Raw genomic sequence first — 20,176 nt, 5'->3', positions numbered from 1 at the left:
CAGCAAAACTTATACTGTCATCTAATGGAGAAGTCAAAATAATTCGAAAAGTTCAGGAAAAGTTTATTAGGGTCTACTTGGATCCGTGAATTTCAACACGTAACAACTTTCAAGCCTAAGCCCCAACTTTCATGCTGCTTCTGTTCTTGACAGATTTTACCTGTGAGACACTGAGCAGATCAACTCTGCAAATGATTAACACAGAATGTTATGGCTTCTATGCTTCTAGGAGGTAACAGAAGAAAAAGGTCTTACTTCTCTTTAAACAGGAAAAAATCGAACAGGAGAGACTTTGACATACTACCTACATAGATTACTGTTGGATTTTGATTCACATGGATTGATAATAGAATCAACAATGATTAGAGCACCTTACACCATCTACATGACATGCACAAAATATTCTAAATTGCCGCATTGGTCAAGGCATCACCATGAACCTTCCACTTCTCAAAGTCAGTAGAGGATAACATAAATGAACTAGCATTCCGATGGCCTCCACCACCGAATTCCTGCATGTGATTGTATGATGTATTAACTCTTAACTCTAGCTACACATTTTCGTAACTCAACAGGAGAAGTGCTTTGAGTTGTGAAGATATTAAGAACCTGTGAGATTTGTGTTGTATCCTCATTCTCAATGCTTCTTAAGCTTATTTTTAGCAGTCGATCATTTTCAAGCTCTGGTACCTTATATACAACAGCGCCAATTCCCCTAGAGGACATCCAGCAGCAAGGAAAACTGTCACGTCAAAAAGCTAGAACCAAATGCACAAATAGAAGCACAGGTAATAAGCATGAATGATCATGATTGTAACTAGCAATGACAAGCTGGGCAAGTTTTATTTTCAAGTAGACCAGGTATGAAGGTTCGCCAACATGCATAACTGCTTAATTGATAAATTACCCACTTCAAAATTAATGAGATATTCACGTCATGTACAAATTTTTCAATCACCTGTCTGTTTATATATGCAGATTTCTAAGACATTTACTAGTACTCTATTAACAAAATAGGGACTCCAATTTTTCCTATTTCCTACCAATCATTAATGAGAATTTTCATAACCCATTACAGAAACCAATATTGCAAAACCAGAAAAGTACACAATATCTAAGTCAAGCAAGAAGAGAAATAAGCAACTACGAACCTCAACATCATATTTTGGCTTTTATTGGCTAACTGGTGCCCAAGCTCACTTCTCAGCTCAATAACAGAATCTGCATTGACGGCCTACTAAAGGAGAATGAAATTAGACGGAAGATCTCAATTCCACTGGCAGTCTAAACAGTTTTACTGTCTAAACTAGATGCCACTAACGTTATGTTCCTCAATGATCTGGCAATCATCCAATATGCACACAATAACTTCAGGGTTAGACTATTGTTAAGAAAACACCTGCCAAAACTTTAAAGGAAATCAAGAGATGTTGTAATTTGACTGCCAAAATATGGTTACTTAGATTGAGACAGAGAAACAAATGAACCAAGAAACATAAAAACAGACTGGACTACGGGGCACCCAGATGTGGTAAGATTTGAGATTAAGATTAGAAATGAAGAACATAATTGGTCAAAAATAGCTTTTCAATCTTCAACTGAACTAATATTACAATTTGATAGCATCCAAATCGGGAAAGAAAACACATGAAGTTTGGGAAGCAAAATGAGCAGTTATAATAAAAGGCGTCTTCAAGTGATTAGAAAAAGAGAATACTAACCAACAAATATAATCAGAAAGATAATGTCTTTATCCCCTAAACATAGACTATTGAAGACCCTGGATGAAATAGCCTAACTCTTAAGACTATAACATGCAATTTGGGATGCATAAGGCCATCATAATACCAAAAGTATAGAGTATTCATATTCTCTACAAAAATAGCTGCATTTAGTAGGTTTTTTGTCCTCACATTTCGCATTTCATAGAAGAGGTTGGACAAGTTTATGGATTTCCCATTGCATTGTTCTCCTCTATTCTCTTGTTTCAAAATTTAATAAATTGTCCAGCTTGCCATGTATGAGAGCAGATTATAATAAGTATGACATTAATCAATCTCCGTCAATTTTTGAAATCATATAAAAGACTAGGCCATCAGTGAGGAGAGTAGACTATTTACAGTTCTTAAATGATCCTTGCATGGCATGCAGGTTAATCAATTTATGACAAGCTCAATAATTTGTAATCCTACATCACATAATGGCAATGCGAGCCAATACCTTTTGCCTGCTCTAAGATGAGTTGAAACCTCAATCTAAAACATAAGCTGTAACAAAGGATAGTAATAGATGTATGCCAAACTTCCAGAATTATGACAGCACATAAAGAAATTTATGTGATATCCTGAGAAAACAACTGCATTGGTTATAAATCTCTGAATTTATATTTAATGCAGCCAAATAACTCCAGAAGCTTACCAGACAATGTCCAAATGCTCCACCACCAAGTGCAATTTGATATGATTGATCAAGAACATCATCTATTAGCTTCTGTTTCTGTGCCAAACTCTCAATGCCTTGACTTATGATGGACTCAGGATCCAAATAAACCAACTGCAAAGATTTATAGCTGTTAAGAGAATATAAGTATTATTGTAGATAATAAATTAGTAAGGGTATTTTTGTAAATAGTTGTTAGGGTTGTATTCCTATAAATACTAGTTGGTCACTCATAATATAGTGACTAGATGTTTTCCTTCCAAGATACCTGTTGACATGGTATCAGAGCAAAAGTCCTAGGGTTAGGGTTAAACATCTAGCAAAATCACTGTTCACGCCGCACTGTACACGCGTACTGTTCACGCGTTACTGTTCACGCGTTACTGTTTATGCCCGTTACTGTTCACGGCTCAAGTTTTGACCCGTTTTTTCGTTTGACGTGCTATTCGCTATGGTTGAAAGGTTTGTTAATACGGCTATCACTGACCAAGTTGAATCAAGTTTTTCAGCACATGGGTCACAGAAAACTGTTACTATATCTGAGGAAGATTATGTTAAATTCCTACAGTACCAAGCTACAAATCACGCATCTCTTCCCTCTGCTTCTTTAGCACAAAAAGGTAATGACTCATGGATTATTGATTCCGGAGCTACTGATCATATGTCAGGTACCTCTAAATTTTTTTCTAATTTTCAAGAGTCTACTTCCTTTCCTCATGTTACTTTAGCTGATGGATCTACCACTAAAGTTAAAGGCCTAGGCACTGTAGAAATTAATCCATCACTTCCGCTGTCTTCTGTTCTTTACGTACCCAATTTGCCCTTTAATTTAATGTCTGTTAGTAAGCTCACTAAATTTCTACAGTGCACAGTTACTTTTTCTCCTGATTCTGTTGTCATTCAGGATTTGAAGACAAAGAGGACGATTGGTGGAGGGTATGAGCATAATGGTCTTTACTTTCTCCACTTCAATGGTCCGATAGCATGTCCTGCTACTGTTTCTCCTCTTGAAATTCACTGTCGTTTAGGTCATCCGTCTTTACAAAATTTGAAAAAGTTGGTTCCTACTTTGAGTCAATTATCTTCGTTAGAATGTGAGTCTTGTCAGCTAGGAAAGCATCATCGTGTTTCTTTTGCTCCTAGAGTCAATAAACGGGTTTCTGAACCATTTTTGTTAGTTCATTCTGATGTTTGGGGTCCTAGTCGAGTCACTTCAAAGTTAGGTTTTAAATATTTTGTAGTTTTTGTTGATGATTTTTCCAGAGTTACATGGCTTTATTTAATGAAAGATCGTTCAGAATTATATTCCATTTTTTGTGCATTTGTTACAGAAATAAAAAATCAATTTGGTGTGCCTGTACGTATACTTCGCAGTGATAATGCGAAAGAATATTTTTCCACTCCTTTTAATACCTTTATGACTAAATCTGGTATTATTCATCAGTCCTCTTGTCCTCACACTCCACAACAGAATGGAGTTGCTGAAAGAAAAATTGGACATTTAATCGAAATTGCTCGAACATTGTTGTTGCACACGAATGTGCCCAAACAATTTTGGAGTGATGCAGTTCTAACTGCATGTTATTTAATTAATCGCATGCCATCTAATATTCTTGGAGGTCAATTACCTCACTCCATTCTTTTTCCTCATGAACCTGTGTTTAAATTGCCTCCTCGTATTTTTGGATGTGTGTGCTTTGTTCATCAGCTTGCTCCCGGGGTGGATAAATTAGATTCTCGTGCTATTAAGTGTATTTTCTTAGGATACGCACGAGCGCAAAAAGGGTATAGATGTTACAGTCCAGTTTTAAATCGATTTTTTACTTGTGCTGATGTTACTTTCTTTGAATCCACTCCATATTTTATCAAACAAAGTATGTCTTGTGAGTTAGACCAGTGTCACTCTTTTTCCTCTCCTGTTTTACCAGTCCCTTCCCCTTTATTACCTGAGTTATCTAGTCCACCAGATTCCATAACTCGATTATCTCGTCCTCATCTTCAAGTTTACTCTCGTCGTTCCATGGTTGAGAAAGTTCCTGATATGCCACGCACTTCACCAATTAACTCTCACTCTTCAAATCCAGGTATGACGCCCTCCTCTGAGTTAGATCTTCCTATTGCTTTACGCAAATGTAAGAGACATTGTACTTCCCATCCTATTTCTAATTTTGTTTCTTATTCTCATCTCTCTATGTCATATTCTTCTTTTGTTGCTTCCCTTGATTCTATTTCCATTCCTAAGTCTATTACCTATGCTCTTAATCATCCTGGTTGGAGATTAGCCATGCAAGAAGAGATGTCTGCTTTGGAACAAAATGGTACTTGGGATCTTGTCCCTCGTCCTTCAGGTAAGCCTGTTGTTGGTTGTAAATGGGTGTACACTATAAAAGTGCAGCCTAATGGTTCTATTGATAGATTAAAGGCTCGTCTGGTAGCTAGAGGATTTACTCAGGTGTATGGAGTGGACTACTTAGAAACATTTTCTCCTGTTGCAAAGATTACCTCTGTTCGTCTTCTTATCTCTTTGGCAGCCACTTATAATTGGCCATTGCATCAGTTGGATGTGAAAAATGCATTTCTGCATGGAGATTTGGAAGAAGAGGTATATATGGAACAACCTCCTGGATTTGTTGTTCAGGGGGAGAATCCGCGGTTGGTTTGTCGTTTGAAAAAATCCTTATATGGATTGAAACAGTCTCCGAGAGCTTGGTTTGGCCGGTTTAGTAGTGTTGTCATGGAGTTCGGTATGACAAGATGTGGAGTAGATCATTCTGTATTTTATCGGCATTCTAATGCTGGTAAAATTTTATTAGTTGTTTATGTGGATGACATTGTGATTACAGGTGATGATGTTGTGGGGATCCAGAAGCTTAAATCCAATCTGCAGGCAAACTTTCAGACAAAGGATTTAGGTCATCTACAGTATTTTCTGGGTATTGAGGTAGCTCGGTCTAAATATGGGATTTATTTATGTCAAAGGAAATATGTACTCGATATGTTGAGTGAAGTTGGGATGTTAGGTTGCCGACCTGTGGATACTCCTATGGATCCCAATGTGAAATTAGCAGGAGATCAAGGTGCATTACTTGATGATCCTAAGCAATATCGAAGACTTGTGGGTAAATTAAATTATCTCACTGTAACGAGACCTGACATTTCGTTTCCAGTGAGTGTTGTGAGTCAATTTCTTGATACCCCTCGTACTAGTCATTGGGATGCTGTTATACGGATTCTCAGGTATCTTAAGAGTGCTCCTGGAAAAGGGTTGCTGTATCAAAATCATGGACACGCTGATATTGAAGGATATAGTGATGCAGATTGGGCTGGTTCTGCCTCAGATCGAAGATCGACTACAGGATATTGTGTGTTCGTTGGTGGTAATTTAGTGTCGTGGAAGAGTAAGAAGCAAACAGTTGTATCCAGATCAAGTGCAGAATCTGAATACCGCGCTATGGCTCACACTGTGTGTGAGTTGGTTTGGTTGAAGAGCATGTTACTTGAACTTGGGTTTGAGCATAAACAGCCTATGAATTTAGTGTGTGATAATCAGGCGGCTGTTCATATTGCGTCTAATCCAGTGTTTCATGAAAGGACAAAACATATTGAAGTTGATTGTCATTTTATTCGAGAGAAATTGCTTGACGGGGTCATCAAGACATCTCATGTACCGTCTGTAGATCAATTGGCTGATGTGTTTACCAAGAGCTTAGGGGGCTCTAGGGTGAAATACCTTTGTAACAAGTTGGATGCTTATGATATATATTCTCCAACTTGAGGGGGAGTGTTAAGAGAATATAAGTATTATTGTAGATAATAAATTAGTAAGGGTATTTTTGTAAATAGTTGTTAGGGTTGTATTCCTATAAATACTAGTTGGTCACTCATAATATAGTGACTAGATGTTTTCCTTCCAAGATACCTGTTGACAATAGCATCCTTTTGTGAAAGGGCAATTGATAACAATCTGAAGGAACTAAAATAATGGTCTCAAAAGTAAATGAAAAGATTTTAAGCACTAAAAATCACGCAAAAAGATGCATGCTGAATAACCCCTGCAGATCCTCTTTAAAAAGAAAAAATTAAAAGGTGCTGGGTTAATAACTTAGCAACACAGTTACATCTTGCAGATTATTAATTAGAATAATTATGCCAATCAAACATTAAGGTGTCTGGGTCACAGTATAGACATGCTATGCAAACCTGGATCTTATATTAATAAATTGCCTTCTATCCACCTCTTTTGGATTCCATGCCATCATTTTGCTTTAAGGGCATTTCTGAGAACTTATCTAAAATGACGGACTCCAATTCCCATGGCAAGAAAAAGTCATTCTAATTATCAAAATGCCAACTCAAGAAATCATTTTCTAAACATTACCTGTTGAAACAATGCAGGATTCAGTCTCGGATCAAACTCAATGTTCATATCTTTTAAGCCACTACTAAATGCTTTACTATTAGGAAGATGCCACCTCCATAAATCTGCATCTTCAATGTACTCAAACAATCTTCTAACCCTTTCAAATACAGCAGCTATCCGTCCACAATTATCACCAAGTTTGCTTCCATCCCTAGCCAATAGCTTTTCCCTGAAATAATCATAAGCAATGGTGGCCCCACTCCTCTTCATATCTATCACCTTGATCACATTACCAGTACCATTAACTGAACTCCCTGTGCCTAAGCTTTCAAACGCAGTTTTGTGATGATCTAAAACCACAACTCTACACAAGAAAATAACAATTCAGAATAACAAAAAGAAACATAAAGATCAGATACTACACATTCCAAATTGCATCTCCATTTCTGCTTTTAAATTTTCGAGGTAAAAACAGCTTATGTTAGCATAAAGTTACATAAGAGATAACGCATCAATAAAAATTAGAATTAATCTTCGATACACTGACAGTGTATACACTTTTACCATTGGATGCATGACACATAATCCGAATTTGAATTTGAAACCCAAATTTTGCGTATGTGTTGTGAATCCAACCGTGATAGTGTTTACACTGTTAGTGCATGTAAGATTTACTCTAAAAATTAATGAAGGATATCTTTCATTTGTTAAAGCAAGATCAAGTCAATCATCAGCTTAAATAATGAAAGTCAATAACATAAAATTTCGAAGTTTCCATTCCCTTCATGTTTCCTACGTTATTAATATCCGTAATGAACTTATGCCAAAATCAAGACAGCCTATACCAGAATCACCAAAAAGCAATGAAACCTATGGATGCTCATATCCAAATAGCTCCTAAAAGAAACGATCGACATAAAAAACGTCTCCACGTAAAGCTTCGTTCGAGAAAAGCAAAACGGATATGCTTCTAGTAATATCAAGACAAATCAAAAGTAGAAAAATAACATAGAAAATATACTTGTTAACTTTTGAGGAAAGTTCGTCGACAAATCCAGAGGGGCCCACAAAATCCAATAGGTAAACATGGTCAATATCATTCAGAGGAAGGTCTTCCGCCCTGACAAAAAAGAAAACAAAAAAGCAATCAGAGACCAATGACAAATTTTGAGATTAGAAAGAACCCATTAACAGTTCAATACCGTTGTGAAGATCAAGTAAGAGAGACCTGAGAGGGGAGTAGACAGTGTTAGGGAAGAAGAGAGCACGAATGGAAGAAGAAGAGAAGTAAAGATGTGCAGCCAAAGCGGCAAAAGCTCCATCAGGGCAGGGATAATGGTAGAGCACTGCAGGCTTCTTCATCATCATATTCTTGATTTTATCAGCAGCAGCTGTTGTTGGTAGCTATCATGTCAGCACCAGCACTAGGGTCTAGGGGCCAACATAGTATTTATGTTCATGAACATGGTTCTCTCAAGCATTTTGTCAAGCACTTTTTAAGACATTGGATGTTGCACCGCTTGGGATCAAGAGACATGGAGCTTGGAGCTTTATTTATTTAACAAAGAGGACACACTTTTCGACTATTTAAGATATGAAGAATTTAAATGGTATTATGTACATTTTTTTTAACTATATAAGGAATTATATTTTTAAAAAAATACAAAATTTAGTTCCCAACGACATTGGTATTTTGTGAAAATTTTATAAAATATTGATATTGTGTACCTTAATTTTAGTGTGATATCAACAATTTATCAAATCATAAGTTACAAAACTTCAAGTTATAATTAGAATATAAGACGTGTGCAGATTTTTATATAGCAATCATCAGCTAATTAATTTATGCTTTTATCATGTCCATGTATATACACGTGTCAATATTAACATCATTAAATTTGTATTATGTTTTTTGTAGGAGTTAACTTGAAATAAATAAATAAATATATATATACTTATGTATATATGATAAAACAATCTTCAATTCTTTATATGGTAGGTTATTAAGTTAGATGTATTTACGCTCTGTCAAGTAGACTATCTTTCTTTTCGCCATATGAAATTCTTTTATATTTGTGTTTTTTTTTATTTTTAATTCTTTTTTGCTTTGTTTTATAATAATTAATTCTTTTCTTTTTCACTTTCTTATTTATAATAATTTTCAATAGAACAGATATTATAAGCATTCAATTGGATTTCTTTGTGGTCAGCAGAGAAATCACAAAGAGTGGTGGACATTTGGAGATTGGGGCAAAATTTTAGAGTTACATAGATAATTCATAACTTTATAATGTGATCACACCTTTGTTTGATCACTGTCGAATAAAGTTAATAAGAAAGCCAACAAAAAAGGAGTACGGAGGTTGGGTTTGATAAATACAGAGGAAGGGAGTTTAAGTGTCAAATCTCGAATTCAAGTTATTAGATGTCACATTTGTAATGATATAAAATTTTGTTAAAAAGGTAACATGCCCCTTGCTAAATATTAGTTTTCTAATTGGTTTCTATTGAATGACTTTAATTGGATTGCAAATAAATAGTTATTCATCATTTTCTAGAGTCTTGTATAATTTTCAGCAAAACAATGCAAATCTAAGAATTGGAACTTAGACAAGTGTCGATTGACAAAAAAATAAACCAAAAAAAAAAGAAAGAAAAAGAAGATATATATGCATCATTCATTTAGGAAAAATAAAGAGATTTTCTGTTAATGTAAAATTACAATACTCGTATACCTTAAAATGGTTAATTTCATTTTTCATCTTTTAACCATACTCTAATTATTACTTTAGTTTTTAAATTTTAATATATGACACTTTAGTTCTAATTTATCAAATATATTATACTTTTATCCTCTAAGTATAGAATCAATTTCACTTTAATTCGTAAAGTATGGAATTCATTCCACTTAAATATAAAATTTGTTTCACTTTCATCAAAAATTTTAATAAATTGGAATAAAATTTGTAATTTGACAAATAAAGTAACCTATTTTGAAGTTTAAGGATCAAAGTGAATATTCAGATATAATTGAAGGGTGTAAAACGGAATTAATCCAGCCTACAGGTTAGTGTAGTCAATTCTAATTTCATAAATAGATTTTTTTTTTGAGGTAAACAAATTTCATAAATAGATTGGTTTTACTTATTTACCAATTTACCCTTCATTTTTATAAATGGGGTAATGAGCCTGCAACAGAGTTTGTCCTTTACTAGAGAGCGTGCATTTCCCGGTGGGAAGGGAAAAAAAGAATAGTACAAAATGGGTTCAATAGAACCACCGACAAATGCAGAAAACGGCTCACTTACGTTCACCGCCGCCGTCACCGGCGGAGCGGCACAACTGTCTGAATCCACCGGAGCTCCGGCTGGAGAGAACGACGTCGCGAAGAAGAGGAAGGCCAGCATGCTTCCCTTGGAAGTAGGTACTCGAGTCTTGTGCCGTTGGAGGGACAACAAATATCATCCCGTGAAAGTCATCGAACGCCGGAAACTTCCCGGCAGTGGGGCGAACGACTATGAGTACTACGTCCACTATACCGAGTGTATGTGAAATTGAATATGCGAGATTTTCATTAGCATATATGCGGAAGAATTTCGTGAATTAGGGTTAGGTTTAGCGTGTTTATAGCTCGGATTATTTATGGCATTTTATTTATTCTTTTTGTTTCGTTGCTTCATGAAGTTTATCAAAAGATGCAGTTGTGGTTGAGTTATGTGGAGGGAAATGATGAACTGATAAACAACGTTGAGGAATTTAAAAAACATGAATTTTCTCAGCAAGTAATTTTTGTTGATGTGTATTTGTGTCTGAGATGAGATTGAGTTTTCGATGTGTGAGCTCTTAAGACTTTCTTTTATGTTTTAATGTAAAAGTTCAGATTTTGTTGGTAAAGCTTTCGACTGTAAGCAAAATTTTAATTCCTTTGACTTGAGTAAGTACTTGCTAGGGAGGGCATAATATCAGAAGGCCATGTTTACACTTTTTGGTCAAAACTCCGCTGCACTCTCAGCGCCTAATTTATCCTATCATTCAGCTTCACCGGGAACAGAGAATGAAGTTTCACACAGTGCTACTTGATATTGTTTGCATTAGGGAATGAAAACCTACATGACTTCAATTTTTGTGTAGTTAAGCTCTTGCAATTAATGCCAGTTTTAAATTACTGTGAAACAATTGCTTAGTGAATAGGACCCTGACCACAGTGAAACTCCTGATGCTGTGGAAGACATGGCTTGGACCTCTTCCATGTATTAGTAGAAAGTGGAGTAAAGAGCATCAGTTGATTATTCAGCCTTGAAATAAAGGGGTAGTGTATAGACTTTCTATCACACTGTGTACCTTGAAATTATCCTTGGTAGTCTGTAAGAGATTGTAAAAAGTGAATGATGTTGCATATTGAGATTAGTTCAGCTTGTCTTTTGAAAGTAGTTATTCCTTTCTCAGTTCTCGATTTTTACTTTAGTTTTGTTCTCTACTGAAAACCCATACTGTTGTATCAATTTGTTAAAAAATTTCTGCAAGTTTTTTGGTTTTTAGCCTGGTATCCTCTTCATCTTTTGGTTTGATGCTTCAAAAAAAAATCTCCCCCTTCAGTGGTTTAGTTTTGGGAATGTTCTCCAGTACTAGAAGAGTGAACATCTCCCGCTACAGGAGTTAAATAAGAGTTGAACTCTATTGATTTGCATTATACTAGTATTATAACTACAAGAACACAACTTTTCCTCTGATTGCTAGTGAAAAATGATTTCCTTTGTTGTCATCTATCTATCTGAAGCTGTATTTTGCTGTAATTCATTGGTCTTTGCTTAAAGTATTATGCTTTTAGTTGAATGACATCTAATAATAGTTTAGACGAATTTTTTACTTGTACAGAGACATAGGAGGATAAAAATTTGGATCCCCTTTTTTCCTTGACCTCTTCTTTGTCAAAGTTTTGAGCTTTGATGCCATCACCATTTTGATTAAAGAAGCTTGATGACAGGAAAAACTATGGATTTGGGTACCTTTTAAGTCTCAAATTATTTACTTTGTGATTACTTGATTAAGCGGAAGTATAATTTTTAGGTTATTAGTCTGCTGACTCAGAGCATCTTTAGATTGATTTTTCTTCTTATTATCCTTCCTCTTCATCCTGACTCCTATTTGGAAGGTATTCTTGAATCTTCGGTGCTACAACTGTGATATAGCTTCAGTTCCTACTATTATTGCTGGTGGTTGCATATTGCAGCTACACCTGATCAGCCCAAAGCTGTTATAAATCCACCTTTCCCTTTGGCTAAGACTAGTTGAAACTTCTGTTTTAAGAAACTTTACGATAAAGCACTGTCTTTAGTTTTCAGAGTACCTTCCAAAGTAGTCTTGTTTTGTGTAGGGAAAGAGGCTCAATGTGCTTAACACCTTTGTTGGAAAAATTCTGTGCGTGGCTTGAGCAACATCTAGTTGAGGATTACTAAGAAAAATGGCCTTTGGATTTTTCTGGCCTCCTAAAGAAAAAGAAAAGATTGAGCAACATCCCCAATAAGTTGATTGTATGTGATAATGGTCTTGCCCAAGTTGTCATCTGTCCTTCCCAACACAAGTAGTAGTTTGTGGAAGGTTGTCAGTTACTGCCTTTTCTGATGCCTTGTCCTTCATCCTACATAGGATAGACTCTGGTCATATTTTTTTTTTCTCTTGGCTTAGAAGAGTGCCTGGACCTCCGCAATTGATGTTAAAGTTGACCTTTACTTGTATTTTATCTGTGGAATCAGATTCAGATCTTTCTTTGGGAACTCTGTGCTTCAACTTATACCGTGTTTTTTTCTTGTAATTTGTATGGTTTCTGGCTTATTCCAGTATGGCTTTGATTCTCATCCTTTTGTCTAATATCATTCACAACTAAAAGATGGGATTCTTAGTTTCTGCTCTCTTTTCTTCTTGGACAGTTAATAGGAGGCTTGATGAATGGGTGAAACTGGAGCAGCTTGATCTTGATTCAGTTGAGACTGTTGTGGATGAAAAAGTGGAGGACAAGGTCTGTACTTTCTTTACTTCTTCTTAGTTTCCTTAATTGATATGATAGTTTGGGCTTTCCGCTGGCAATTATAACAAATATCTTGTCTTAATATCTTTATCTTTCTGCATTATCTTGTCTAAAAGCTTCTAGAGTTTTTGGAATGCAGTGACCTCACAGGAACAAGGGAAGAACCATCTTGTTTAAAACTATTTTATGCCATCTCTTGATTTTTTATGTTGTTCTGAATTCATGTTATCAAGTAGAATGTTTTTTCTTTTGTGTTGAAGAACCAAAACAGAATGCTGTTAGTTATCAGTGCTTATGCAAACAACCCCGATTTTCTTAAAAAAGAAAAAGAAAATGAAAATGAAAAAATGGATATTTGAGTTTGAAGAAATGAATTTTCTCTTTAAATGCTTCTTCTGTTTTCCTTTCATCCTTTTTGGTAGGTAGGTAAGGGGTTAGGGAGAGGGTTCTTTGTCTTTGTTGCATAAAGCACACGAAGTTTGCCCCCAGTTTCCTCCCTGTTTTCTCCCATTCACATTATTGGGCTGCTACTGTTGCTGGGATTTGATGCTTATATAAATTTGTATTTCCAAATTGCCATCTACATCCTCTCTGTTTGATTTACTAAGATTTTGGAAAGTCAAGTCCTCTACTCAACTGTGGGGTCACTGCTATAGTTGACTTTAAGTAGAAAATGTGCAGTATTGTTTCCATGTCCAACCTTGGTTACTGTCTGACTTGAGTGAGCAGAACTTTTTGTCTTTTCATCAGTGAATAATTAGCTGTTGTTGGTTTGGTCCATAATGGAGGACCATCTAATTGGGTCAATGTTATTCTAGTGTCATTCTATGGTAAGTGGTTAGGCATGCTACTCATTGCTCAAAATATGTGATGGTTACAGTTCATGATTCTCCTATTTGTTTACTTTTTAGCAGTCCATATTTATTCTTGATAATGGACGAATTGTTTGTATGTCGACAGATTTTAAATTTCTTTGTTGTCCTGCTGCAGGTAACAAGCTTGAAAATGACTCGTCATCAAAAACGCAAGATTGATGAGACACATGTGGAGGTAGTCATTGGTCATTTGATATTTCTTCTACAACATGCACTATTAATTGACATTGTTGCAAAATCTTTAGTTTTTGTTGTTGCTTTTGTTGCTATGCTTGGTGGTTATGCAGATGATCAGGAAGACTCTTTTATGCAGTTTTCGAACTTGATTATTGTTATGAGTTTCATTTACCTATTAGTTAGGTAAAACTGCTGTAAAAGTCTACCACTCCTGGGGTTAGCTGTCCCTTTGTGCCACATAAAATGCACTATACCTTGAAAGAAATGAATTGAGTCAAAATTTCAATGAAAGCTATGATGCCCACTTTAACTTCTTGATATAATAATTTTATGGGGGAAAATAAGCAAGTTCAGGTGAAATTCTTTTGACTTATTTTCTGTGCTAAGAGCTGTTTTTGTTGCCCTATACTCCATTTATGCCAGGAGCTGCTATCACTATGTCTTCAGGATCAGTATGCTATAACATGAACTTGTGAGGGTTAGAAATTTTGTCTAAAGCAGATCTTGTATCAAATGATTGGTGTAACATGAGATGTATAATAATAATCCATTTTCTGGATACTTTTCAGTATGCATGACAGCTGTGTTATGTTTGATTGGCTCCTAATAGCTATTGCAGTGAATTTTATTCTTCTTTTCTTGAAATCATATGGATGCTTGCCATCTACTCTAGAAAGTGAATCTGTACACTGTTTTGAGATTAACTACGTTGCTAAAATCATGATACATGCTGTCTCTCACCTCTCACATGCTGTTACACACATCTACGGGCACATACATGATACAGTGTACCTGCAGAGTTGACATGCTAATCTACATGCATGTTTAGGCTATTTTCTGGACTATCTTGCTTGAGTCTCATCAAGTGAAATATTATGTTTTAGCGTTATACTAAATTACCATTTTGTTGGACTTACTTGTCCTTTTCTTATCATTTTCATTTCTCTGTAAGGATGTTTTAGGATTTATTTCTAGGTGGTCAACTAAACAATGCTGCTCTGTGTAGGGGCATGAAGAGCTTGATGCTGCCAGCTTGCGTGAACACGAAGAATTCACAAAGGTGAAGAATATTGCCACAATAGAGCTCGGAAGATATGAGATTGAGACATGGTACTTCTCCCCCTTTCCAACAGAATACAATGACTGTGTGAAGCTCTACTTTTGTGAATTTTGCCTCAATTTCATGAAGCGCAAAGAACAGCTTCAGAGGCATATGGTGAGCTTACTTTGAATACTTCTAGTTTGCAAAATTTTCCTTTTATAGCATGTCCCTATTAACAGATGCTCTGCCTCTGGACCAGAAGTCTCTAGCATTTTTTTGAATAATAAATGTCTACTTGTACACTGATTATTTGTGCCACTTTAATGCTTATAGATGCATTCCCAATGGCAAGCTAACCACCTCTTACATGCTAGTCTTCTGTTGTTGCCTATTCTGTCATATTTGGAAGTCCTTTCCTTTTTTCTTTTGGAATTGTTGATACATGACACATCAAAAGGGGCATCAAACGAAGAATGTTACATGAATTGTGAACTACAGAATTTTCCCCCTATCAGCAATATGTACACACACATGCACACACACATATATATGTATGTGTTTGTGCAGCATAATGATGTATTTAAGATATGCATTAGTTTCTGAGATGTTATAATTAGTTCAAGCTTCTAGAACATATTGCTCTCTGTGGGCTTTCTTCTGTTATTATCCTTAGTATGTTAGAATCCTTATATCAGGCTTATTAAGGAGATGTTGGTTTCATAGAAACACCTATTGGATGCATCGATGTTGGTTTCGTAGAAACACCTATTGGATGCATTGATACTTTAACTTACAAATTTTCTACATTTTTAAAGAGTTTTATTATTTAAAGATACCCAGAGCACAAGCTACAAAATACTGTAGATGTTGGTGGTTTAAGTGTTAGACTGTGATTGTATGGCATTATTCACTGTGGTACTTAAAAATAATTTAAGACAATTTATTCATGAATATATGCTTAGTTTCTTGAAAAGCAGACTTCTGTGTCTTGGCACAAAAATAAGTAGTCTTTAAGTGCAATGGATGCATTCTTTGACCTTTGAAGTGAAGCATGTTTCCATAATCTGTTGTAGGACAAAATGAGATCATTGTTGTCTCATTCTTAGCATGTTAACTAAAGGAGCCAAGGTTTCATCCTTAGGAACAAAACCAACAAATTGTCTGGCATTTCTAATGGATCTTGTATTTGGAAGCAAGGGTGTTTTGCATCCACAATTATCACTTTATACTGAAGGGTTGAATCTTTATGATTGTCTCGCTTTAGTAGCTGTGGGTACTATATATGCATTTCTGTCGTCTTGTGTATTAGACACAGTTACGTATAATGTCATCTTATCAAGACCAATTTATATATCATTTCCTCATTAGTTACAGCAGGGGAACCTTTTATGATCATAATTATGTGTGGAGGACCATTTTCTGATTTTTGATTTTTTTGTGTAGAGGAAATGCGATCTTAAGCATCCTCCTGGTGATGAGATATATCGATGTGGTACCTTGTCAATGTTTGAGGTATATGTTTATTTCTTTATTCTCCTGTTGTGTTGAAACATGATTTTAGAGCTCATTTAGTCACCTAATGTATTTGAGAAAGGGATTCAGGAAACTATATTGAGAGATAAGGATGTACTCTTTTGTTTCCTTTTTCATGATCTTCAATATACTTTTAGTGATTTTTTGGTATCGCTTCTCGAAAGATGTTGATTTATAGGCTTTCACGTATATTAATTTTTTGCAATTAAGTTTTAAGTTGGGAACATTTGAAACAGGTTGATGGGAAGAAGAACAAAGTTTATGGACAGAACCTGTGCTACCTTGCAAAACTATTTCTTGATCACAAGACCCTTTACTATGATGTGGACTTGTTTCTGTTCTATGTGTTGTGTGAATGTGATGATCGTGGTTGCCACATGGTTGGCTATTTTTCAAAGGTAATTCTTTATCTTCAGGTGCTGCGTTTTCTGTCACACACACACCCCCCCTCCCCCAAAAAAAAAGCCCTTTTTTCTTTCCTTTTGCTCTTTTGGTGGTATTCACATGATTCACTTTTACCCTTTTTTCGTTGTTGCACTACTCTAGTTAGTGTGATTCTGATGGTTGGAAATGTCACTGCCTTTAGTTGCGAATATGGTGCTGTTAGTAGCAAAATTTATGTTTGCAATCTCATTTTAATACTGACTAGAGACCACCAATGGATGCTAATTCCTTGTGAATTGAGTTGTATCTCATTTTATCTGCATGGCGAGTGCTACCAAATCAGTGAACTTGTATTGAGAATGAAGTAGTATCTTTGGATTAAGTAATCATCTTTGACTTTCATAACTTTTTGGCATATGATCTTGTGCTTCTTGTTTGTACGTGTCAAAAACATTTTAAATATCATTTACTAGTATTTATTGAAAGCTGAAAGATGCTATCTGCTCTGAATGTAAGATTTGTTGTAGAAACATAAATGGGTAGAAACATAAACTCTGAATAAAAGGGGCAACATGAATGGGTAGTGTATTCTTGGGTGTCTTCCAATGATTGTGATCATCTTCTTGAGGTGTTTGACTGGCAACTGCACATGTATATCGTGCCATAAAGTTGTTTTGTAGATGGGAAGGAGACAAATGAGCTTTCTGATAAGTCTATACGATTGACTATATATACATGTTGTCTTCTTATTTTACCATCTTTTTTTTCTCTTTTGTTGATGTTTACTCCTCTCTCTTATGTTCCTCCTACAATTTTCATTTGCATCAACTGTACCATCAATCTGAGCTTGAATCATCGAGAAAATAGATTTACATGTTTCATGAAAGTTAATACTTATTGAAGCATGTAAAAAATAAAATAAAATGTTCCTCACTATCGTTTGCCTGATGATTCAGGAAAAGCATTCTGAGGAGTCCTACAATTTGGCCTGCATTCTGACTCTTCCTCCTTATCAGAGGAAAGGCTATGGGAAATTTTTAATTGCTTTTTGTAAGTCTCTTCATACATTGCTTTCATGTATTTTATTTAAGGCAAAGTACATTTCAAGAGGACAAGAATTTAAGTAATTATTTTTTGAAGCTCAAGCAGTGTATGCCGGCAATTTTCCTCTTTCTTGTTTGTTTGTATTTATTTCTCAGCATTGATATTATCTTGTCTCGTTCCAATTTTCTGAGACCAGCATTTGCCCCTGATATGGAAATCACATTTACTGTTTCTTGATCCTCTCAGTTGCTGTAAGATCAATACTGTAGCTAGAACAAAATAATCTATTTAGAAGTGTGGATAATTGCCTATTACGATACGCACAGTCGTATAATGTTTTCTGCAATTTATCTCCTAGTTTGACGGTGTTGGTTTTCTTCTTGATGCAATAGTAAATTTCAAATTCCTCATCAAGGACTGTCAATTGTGGATTTTACAAAAAGATAAATGAAGCTTTAGGAGTACAATACTGTTCATTGCTATGCATTTGTAAGGCATGTTAGTTTGAGGTGCTCTCTTCTCTTCTTTATTGCTCCCCAATCCCCATCCTCGATGTCTTGGCTTGTGGTTCTCATGATTAACTTTCATAAGCAAGCTATGCTAATCTCTCTCCACTTGTGGCGCAGCATATGAACTTTCAAAAAAAGAAGGCAAGGTTGGTACACCAGAAAGACCTCTTTCTGACCTTGGACTTTTGAGCTATCGGGGATACTGGACTCGTGTTCTGTTAGACATATTGAAGAAGCACAAGGGCAACATCTCTATCAAGGTCTGACTTCTGAATACTGGATTTGTTAGACTTTTGTCTATTTATGGCTGGAAGCGAGAAGCTAATGCCAAATTAGCATTCTTTACAGGAATTTATAATGAAAAGAGAGGGAGAGGGAGAGTTGCCTTTAGTGATGACTTGGGATATTATTGAATTCCAGAGTCATCTAATGATAATTTGTGACATTTCTAACTGGCATGCGCTTTAGAGGAAATAAATAAATAAAGGCATCACCAGAAATGCATAATGGTTAATTTGGGACTTAAAATAAAATCCTCGTGCTTTATGTCAATTGTGTTGTTAACGTCTTCTTTGAGATCTAGGTTCTTTCATGGCTGTAGGAGTTCTACAATATGCCAAGACCTTGTGAAGTGATGGATAACTTGGTCTTCATTGTTTAGCTGAAGAAATATCTTAAAAAACTTTTCTGTCTTCGTCTTTAAAGAAAAAGTTCGAAGTTGCTTGGCAGAGGATGGTTAAATTTAATGAGATTAGATGTTTTTGATGTTTTTAAGTCAGAAAAGTGTCATGAGCTTGCATCGGATCATGGTGTATATGCTTTGGAAATTTTGCTCCTGTGCTGCAATTGAAATGTTTCTTTACTAACATGACGTCTTTGCTTCCTATTTCTTACAACCATGCAGGAGCTTAGTGACATGACAGCCATCAAGGCTGAGGATATCTTGACTACACTTCAAACATTAGAGTTGATCCAATACAGAAAAGGGCAGCATGTCATCTGTGCAGATCCCAAGGTCTTGGATCGTCATCTGAAAGCAGCTGGTCGGGGCGGTCTAGACGTTGATGTTAGTAAATTGATATGGACTCCGTATAAAGAGCAGAGCTAAGTAGTTTGGTTATCAAAGTTTTCTGTGGCTTATTAACCCTTATGTACATGTGTAGAATAGTTTAAAGTTGGAAAACCAGGTGACTCTCTCTGCTAAATACTTCAGTCGAAGGATGTTATTGGGGTGGATAGGTATGTTGACACATTGTTATTAACTGGTTGTAAGTTGTAACATAGGCACATGTAAAATGTAGCATCTACTTAATGTTGCCAAGAAACCAGAGCCTTTCTTTATTATCTACTGTGCCAACAGGTTGCTATTATGAAATCTGTTCGATCAAAGAGTCTAAATTGCCTTGCTTATGTTCATGGGAAAAAGAAAAGGGAGGCAAACGTTAATGGCTGGGAAACAGAAAGTTCAATGCACAGGGTATGGTTGGTTATCCTGTATTTTATTTGATCAGTTTTGCGGTACGGTTAGTTACCTTGCATATCCGGATTGAGTGAAAGTAACGAGCAGCGAAGGGGGCTAAGAAATAAATCGGGTCATTTTTTGGCCTCTACCTTCGTGCTGTTTCTGTTACTCATCCACGAAAAGGACTTTCATGTTTTGGTTCGTGATTAAAAGAAAGATAAAAACAGCAGATGGCTACATCGCGTGTCATTTTGTCCCTTACCGTCATGATGTGATGGTGATAGCTGATAATTATGAGAACTTATTTTGATGCCAGCTTGGAACAC

General features: G+C 35.7%; 2 protein-coding genes across 2 annotated transcripts; one reads left to right on the top strand and one right to left on the bottom strand.

The window, feature by feature from the left end:
• Window positions 1-90: 90 nt before the first annotated feature.
• Window positions 91-8,372, bottom strand: LOC140005216 (uncharacterized). The gene is made up of 7 exons (XM_072045829.1): window positions 8,028-8,372; window positions 7,821-7,919; window positions 6,818-7,163; window positions 2,419-2,553; window positions 1,152-1,234; window positions 610-715; window positions 91-512 (listed from the first exon to the last, which is right to left on the bottom strand). Exons 1-7 carry the CDS (start codon window positions 8,165-8,167, stop codon window positions 405-407), a joined length of 1,017 nt encoding a protein of 338 aa, XP_071901930.1. The 5' UTR covers window positions 8,168-8,372; the 3' UTR covers window positions 91-404.
• A 1,625-nt stretch (window positions 8,373-9,997) lies between these two features.
• Window positions 9,998-19,732, top strand: LOC113739767 (histone acetyltransferase of the MYST family 1-like). Its single transcript, XM_072045827.1, has 9 exons — window positions 9,998-10,343; window positions 12,727-12,815; window positions 13,815-13,874; window positions 14,883-15,092; window positions 16,362-16,430; window positions 16,688-16,849; window positions 17,792-17,885; window positions 18,506-18,648; window positions 19,293-19,732. The coding sequence occupies exons 1-9, from the start codon at window positions 10,061-10,063 to the stop codon at window positions 19,494-19,496; spliced, it is 1,314 nt and encodes a 437-aa protein (XP_071901928.1). The 5' UTR covers window positions 9,998-10,060; the 3' UTR covers window positions 19,497-19,732.
• Window positions 19,733-20,176: the final 444 nt, after the last annotated feature.

This window comes from Coffea arabica, chromosome 4c (assembly GCF_036785885.1).
Source record: "Coffea arabica cultivar ET-39 chromosome 4c, Coffea Arabica ET-39 HiFi, whole genome shotgun sequence".
In the NCBI taxonomy this organism is placed as follows: Eukaryota; Viridiplantae; Streptophyta; class Magnoliopsida; order Gentianales; family Rubiaceae; genus Coffea; species Coffea arabica.
Note: the sequence above shows the minus strand (reverse complement) of the source record. Positions and strands in the feature narration are given on the sequence as shown.

Excerpts from the sequence above, each read along its gene's own strand:
- LOC140005216 (XM_072045829.1), bottom strand. The coding sequence starts at position 8,167 with ATGATGATGAAGAAGCCTGCAGTGCTCTACCATTATCCCTGCCCTGAT. Across the intron at positions 7,920-8,027 it reads ACTGTCTACTCCCCTCTCAG|GGCGGAAGACCTTCCTCTGA; the intron begins GTCTCTCTTACT and ends CTTTTTTGTCAG. Across the intron at positions 7,164-7,820 it reads CTTTCCTCAAAAGTTAACAA|AGTTGTGGTTTTAGATCATC; the intron begins GTATATTTTCTA and ends TTTCTTGTGTAG.
- LOC113739767 (XM_072045827.1), top strand. The coding sequence starts at position 10,061 with ATGGGTTCAATAGAACCACCGACAAATGCAGAAAACGGCTCACTTACG. Across the intron at positions 16,431-16,687 it reads GTACCTTGTCAATGTTTGAG|GTTGATGGGAAGAAGAACAA; the intron begins GTATATGTTTAT and ends CATTTGAAACAG. Across the intron at positions 18,649-19,292 it reads AGGGCAACATCTCTATCAAG|GAGCTTAGTGACATGACAGC; the intron begins GTCTGACTTCTG and ends ACAACCATGCAG.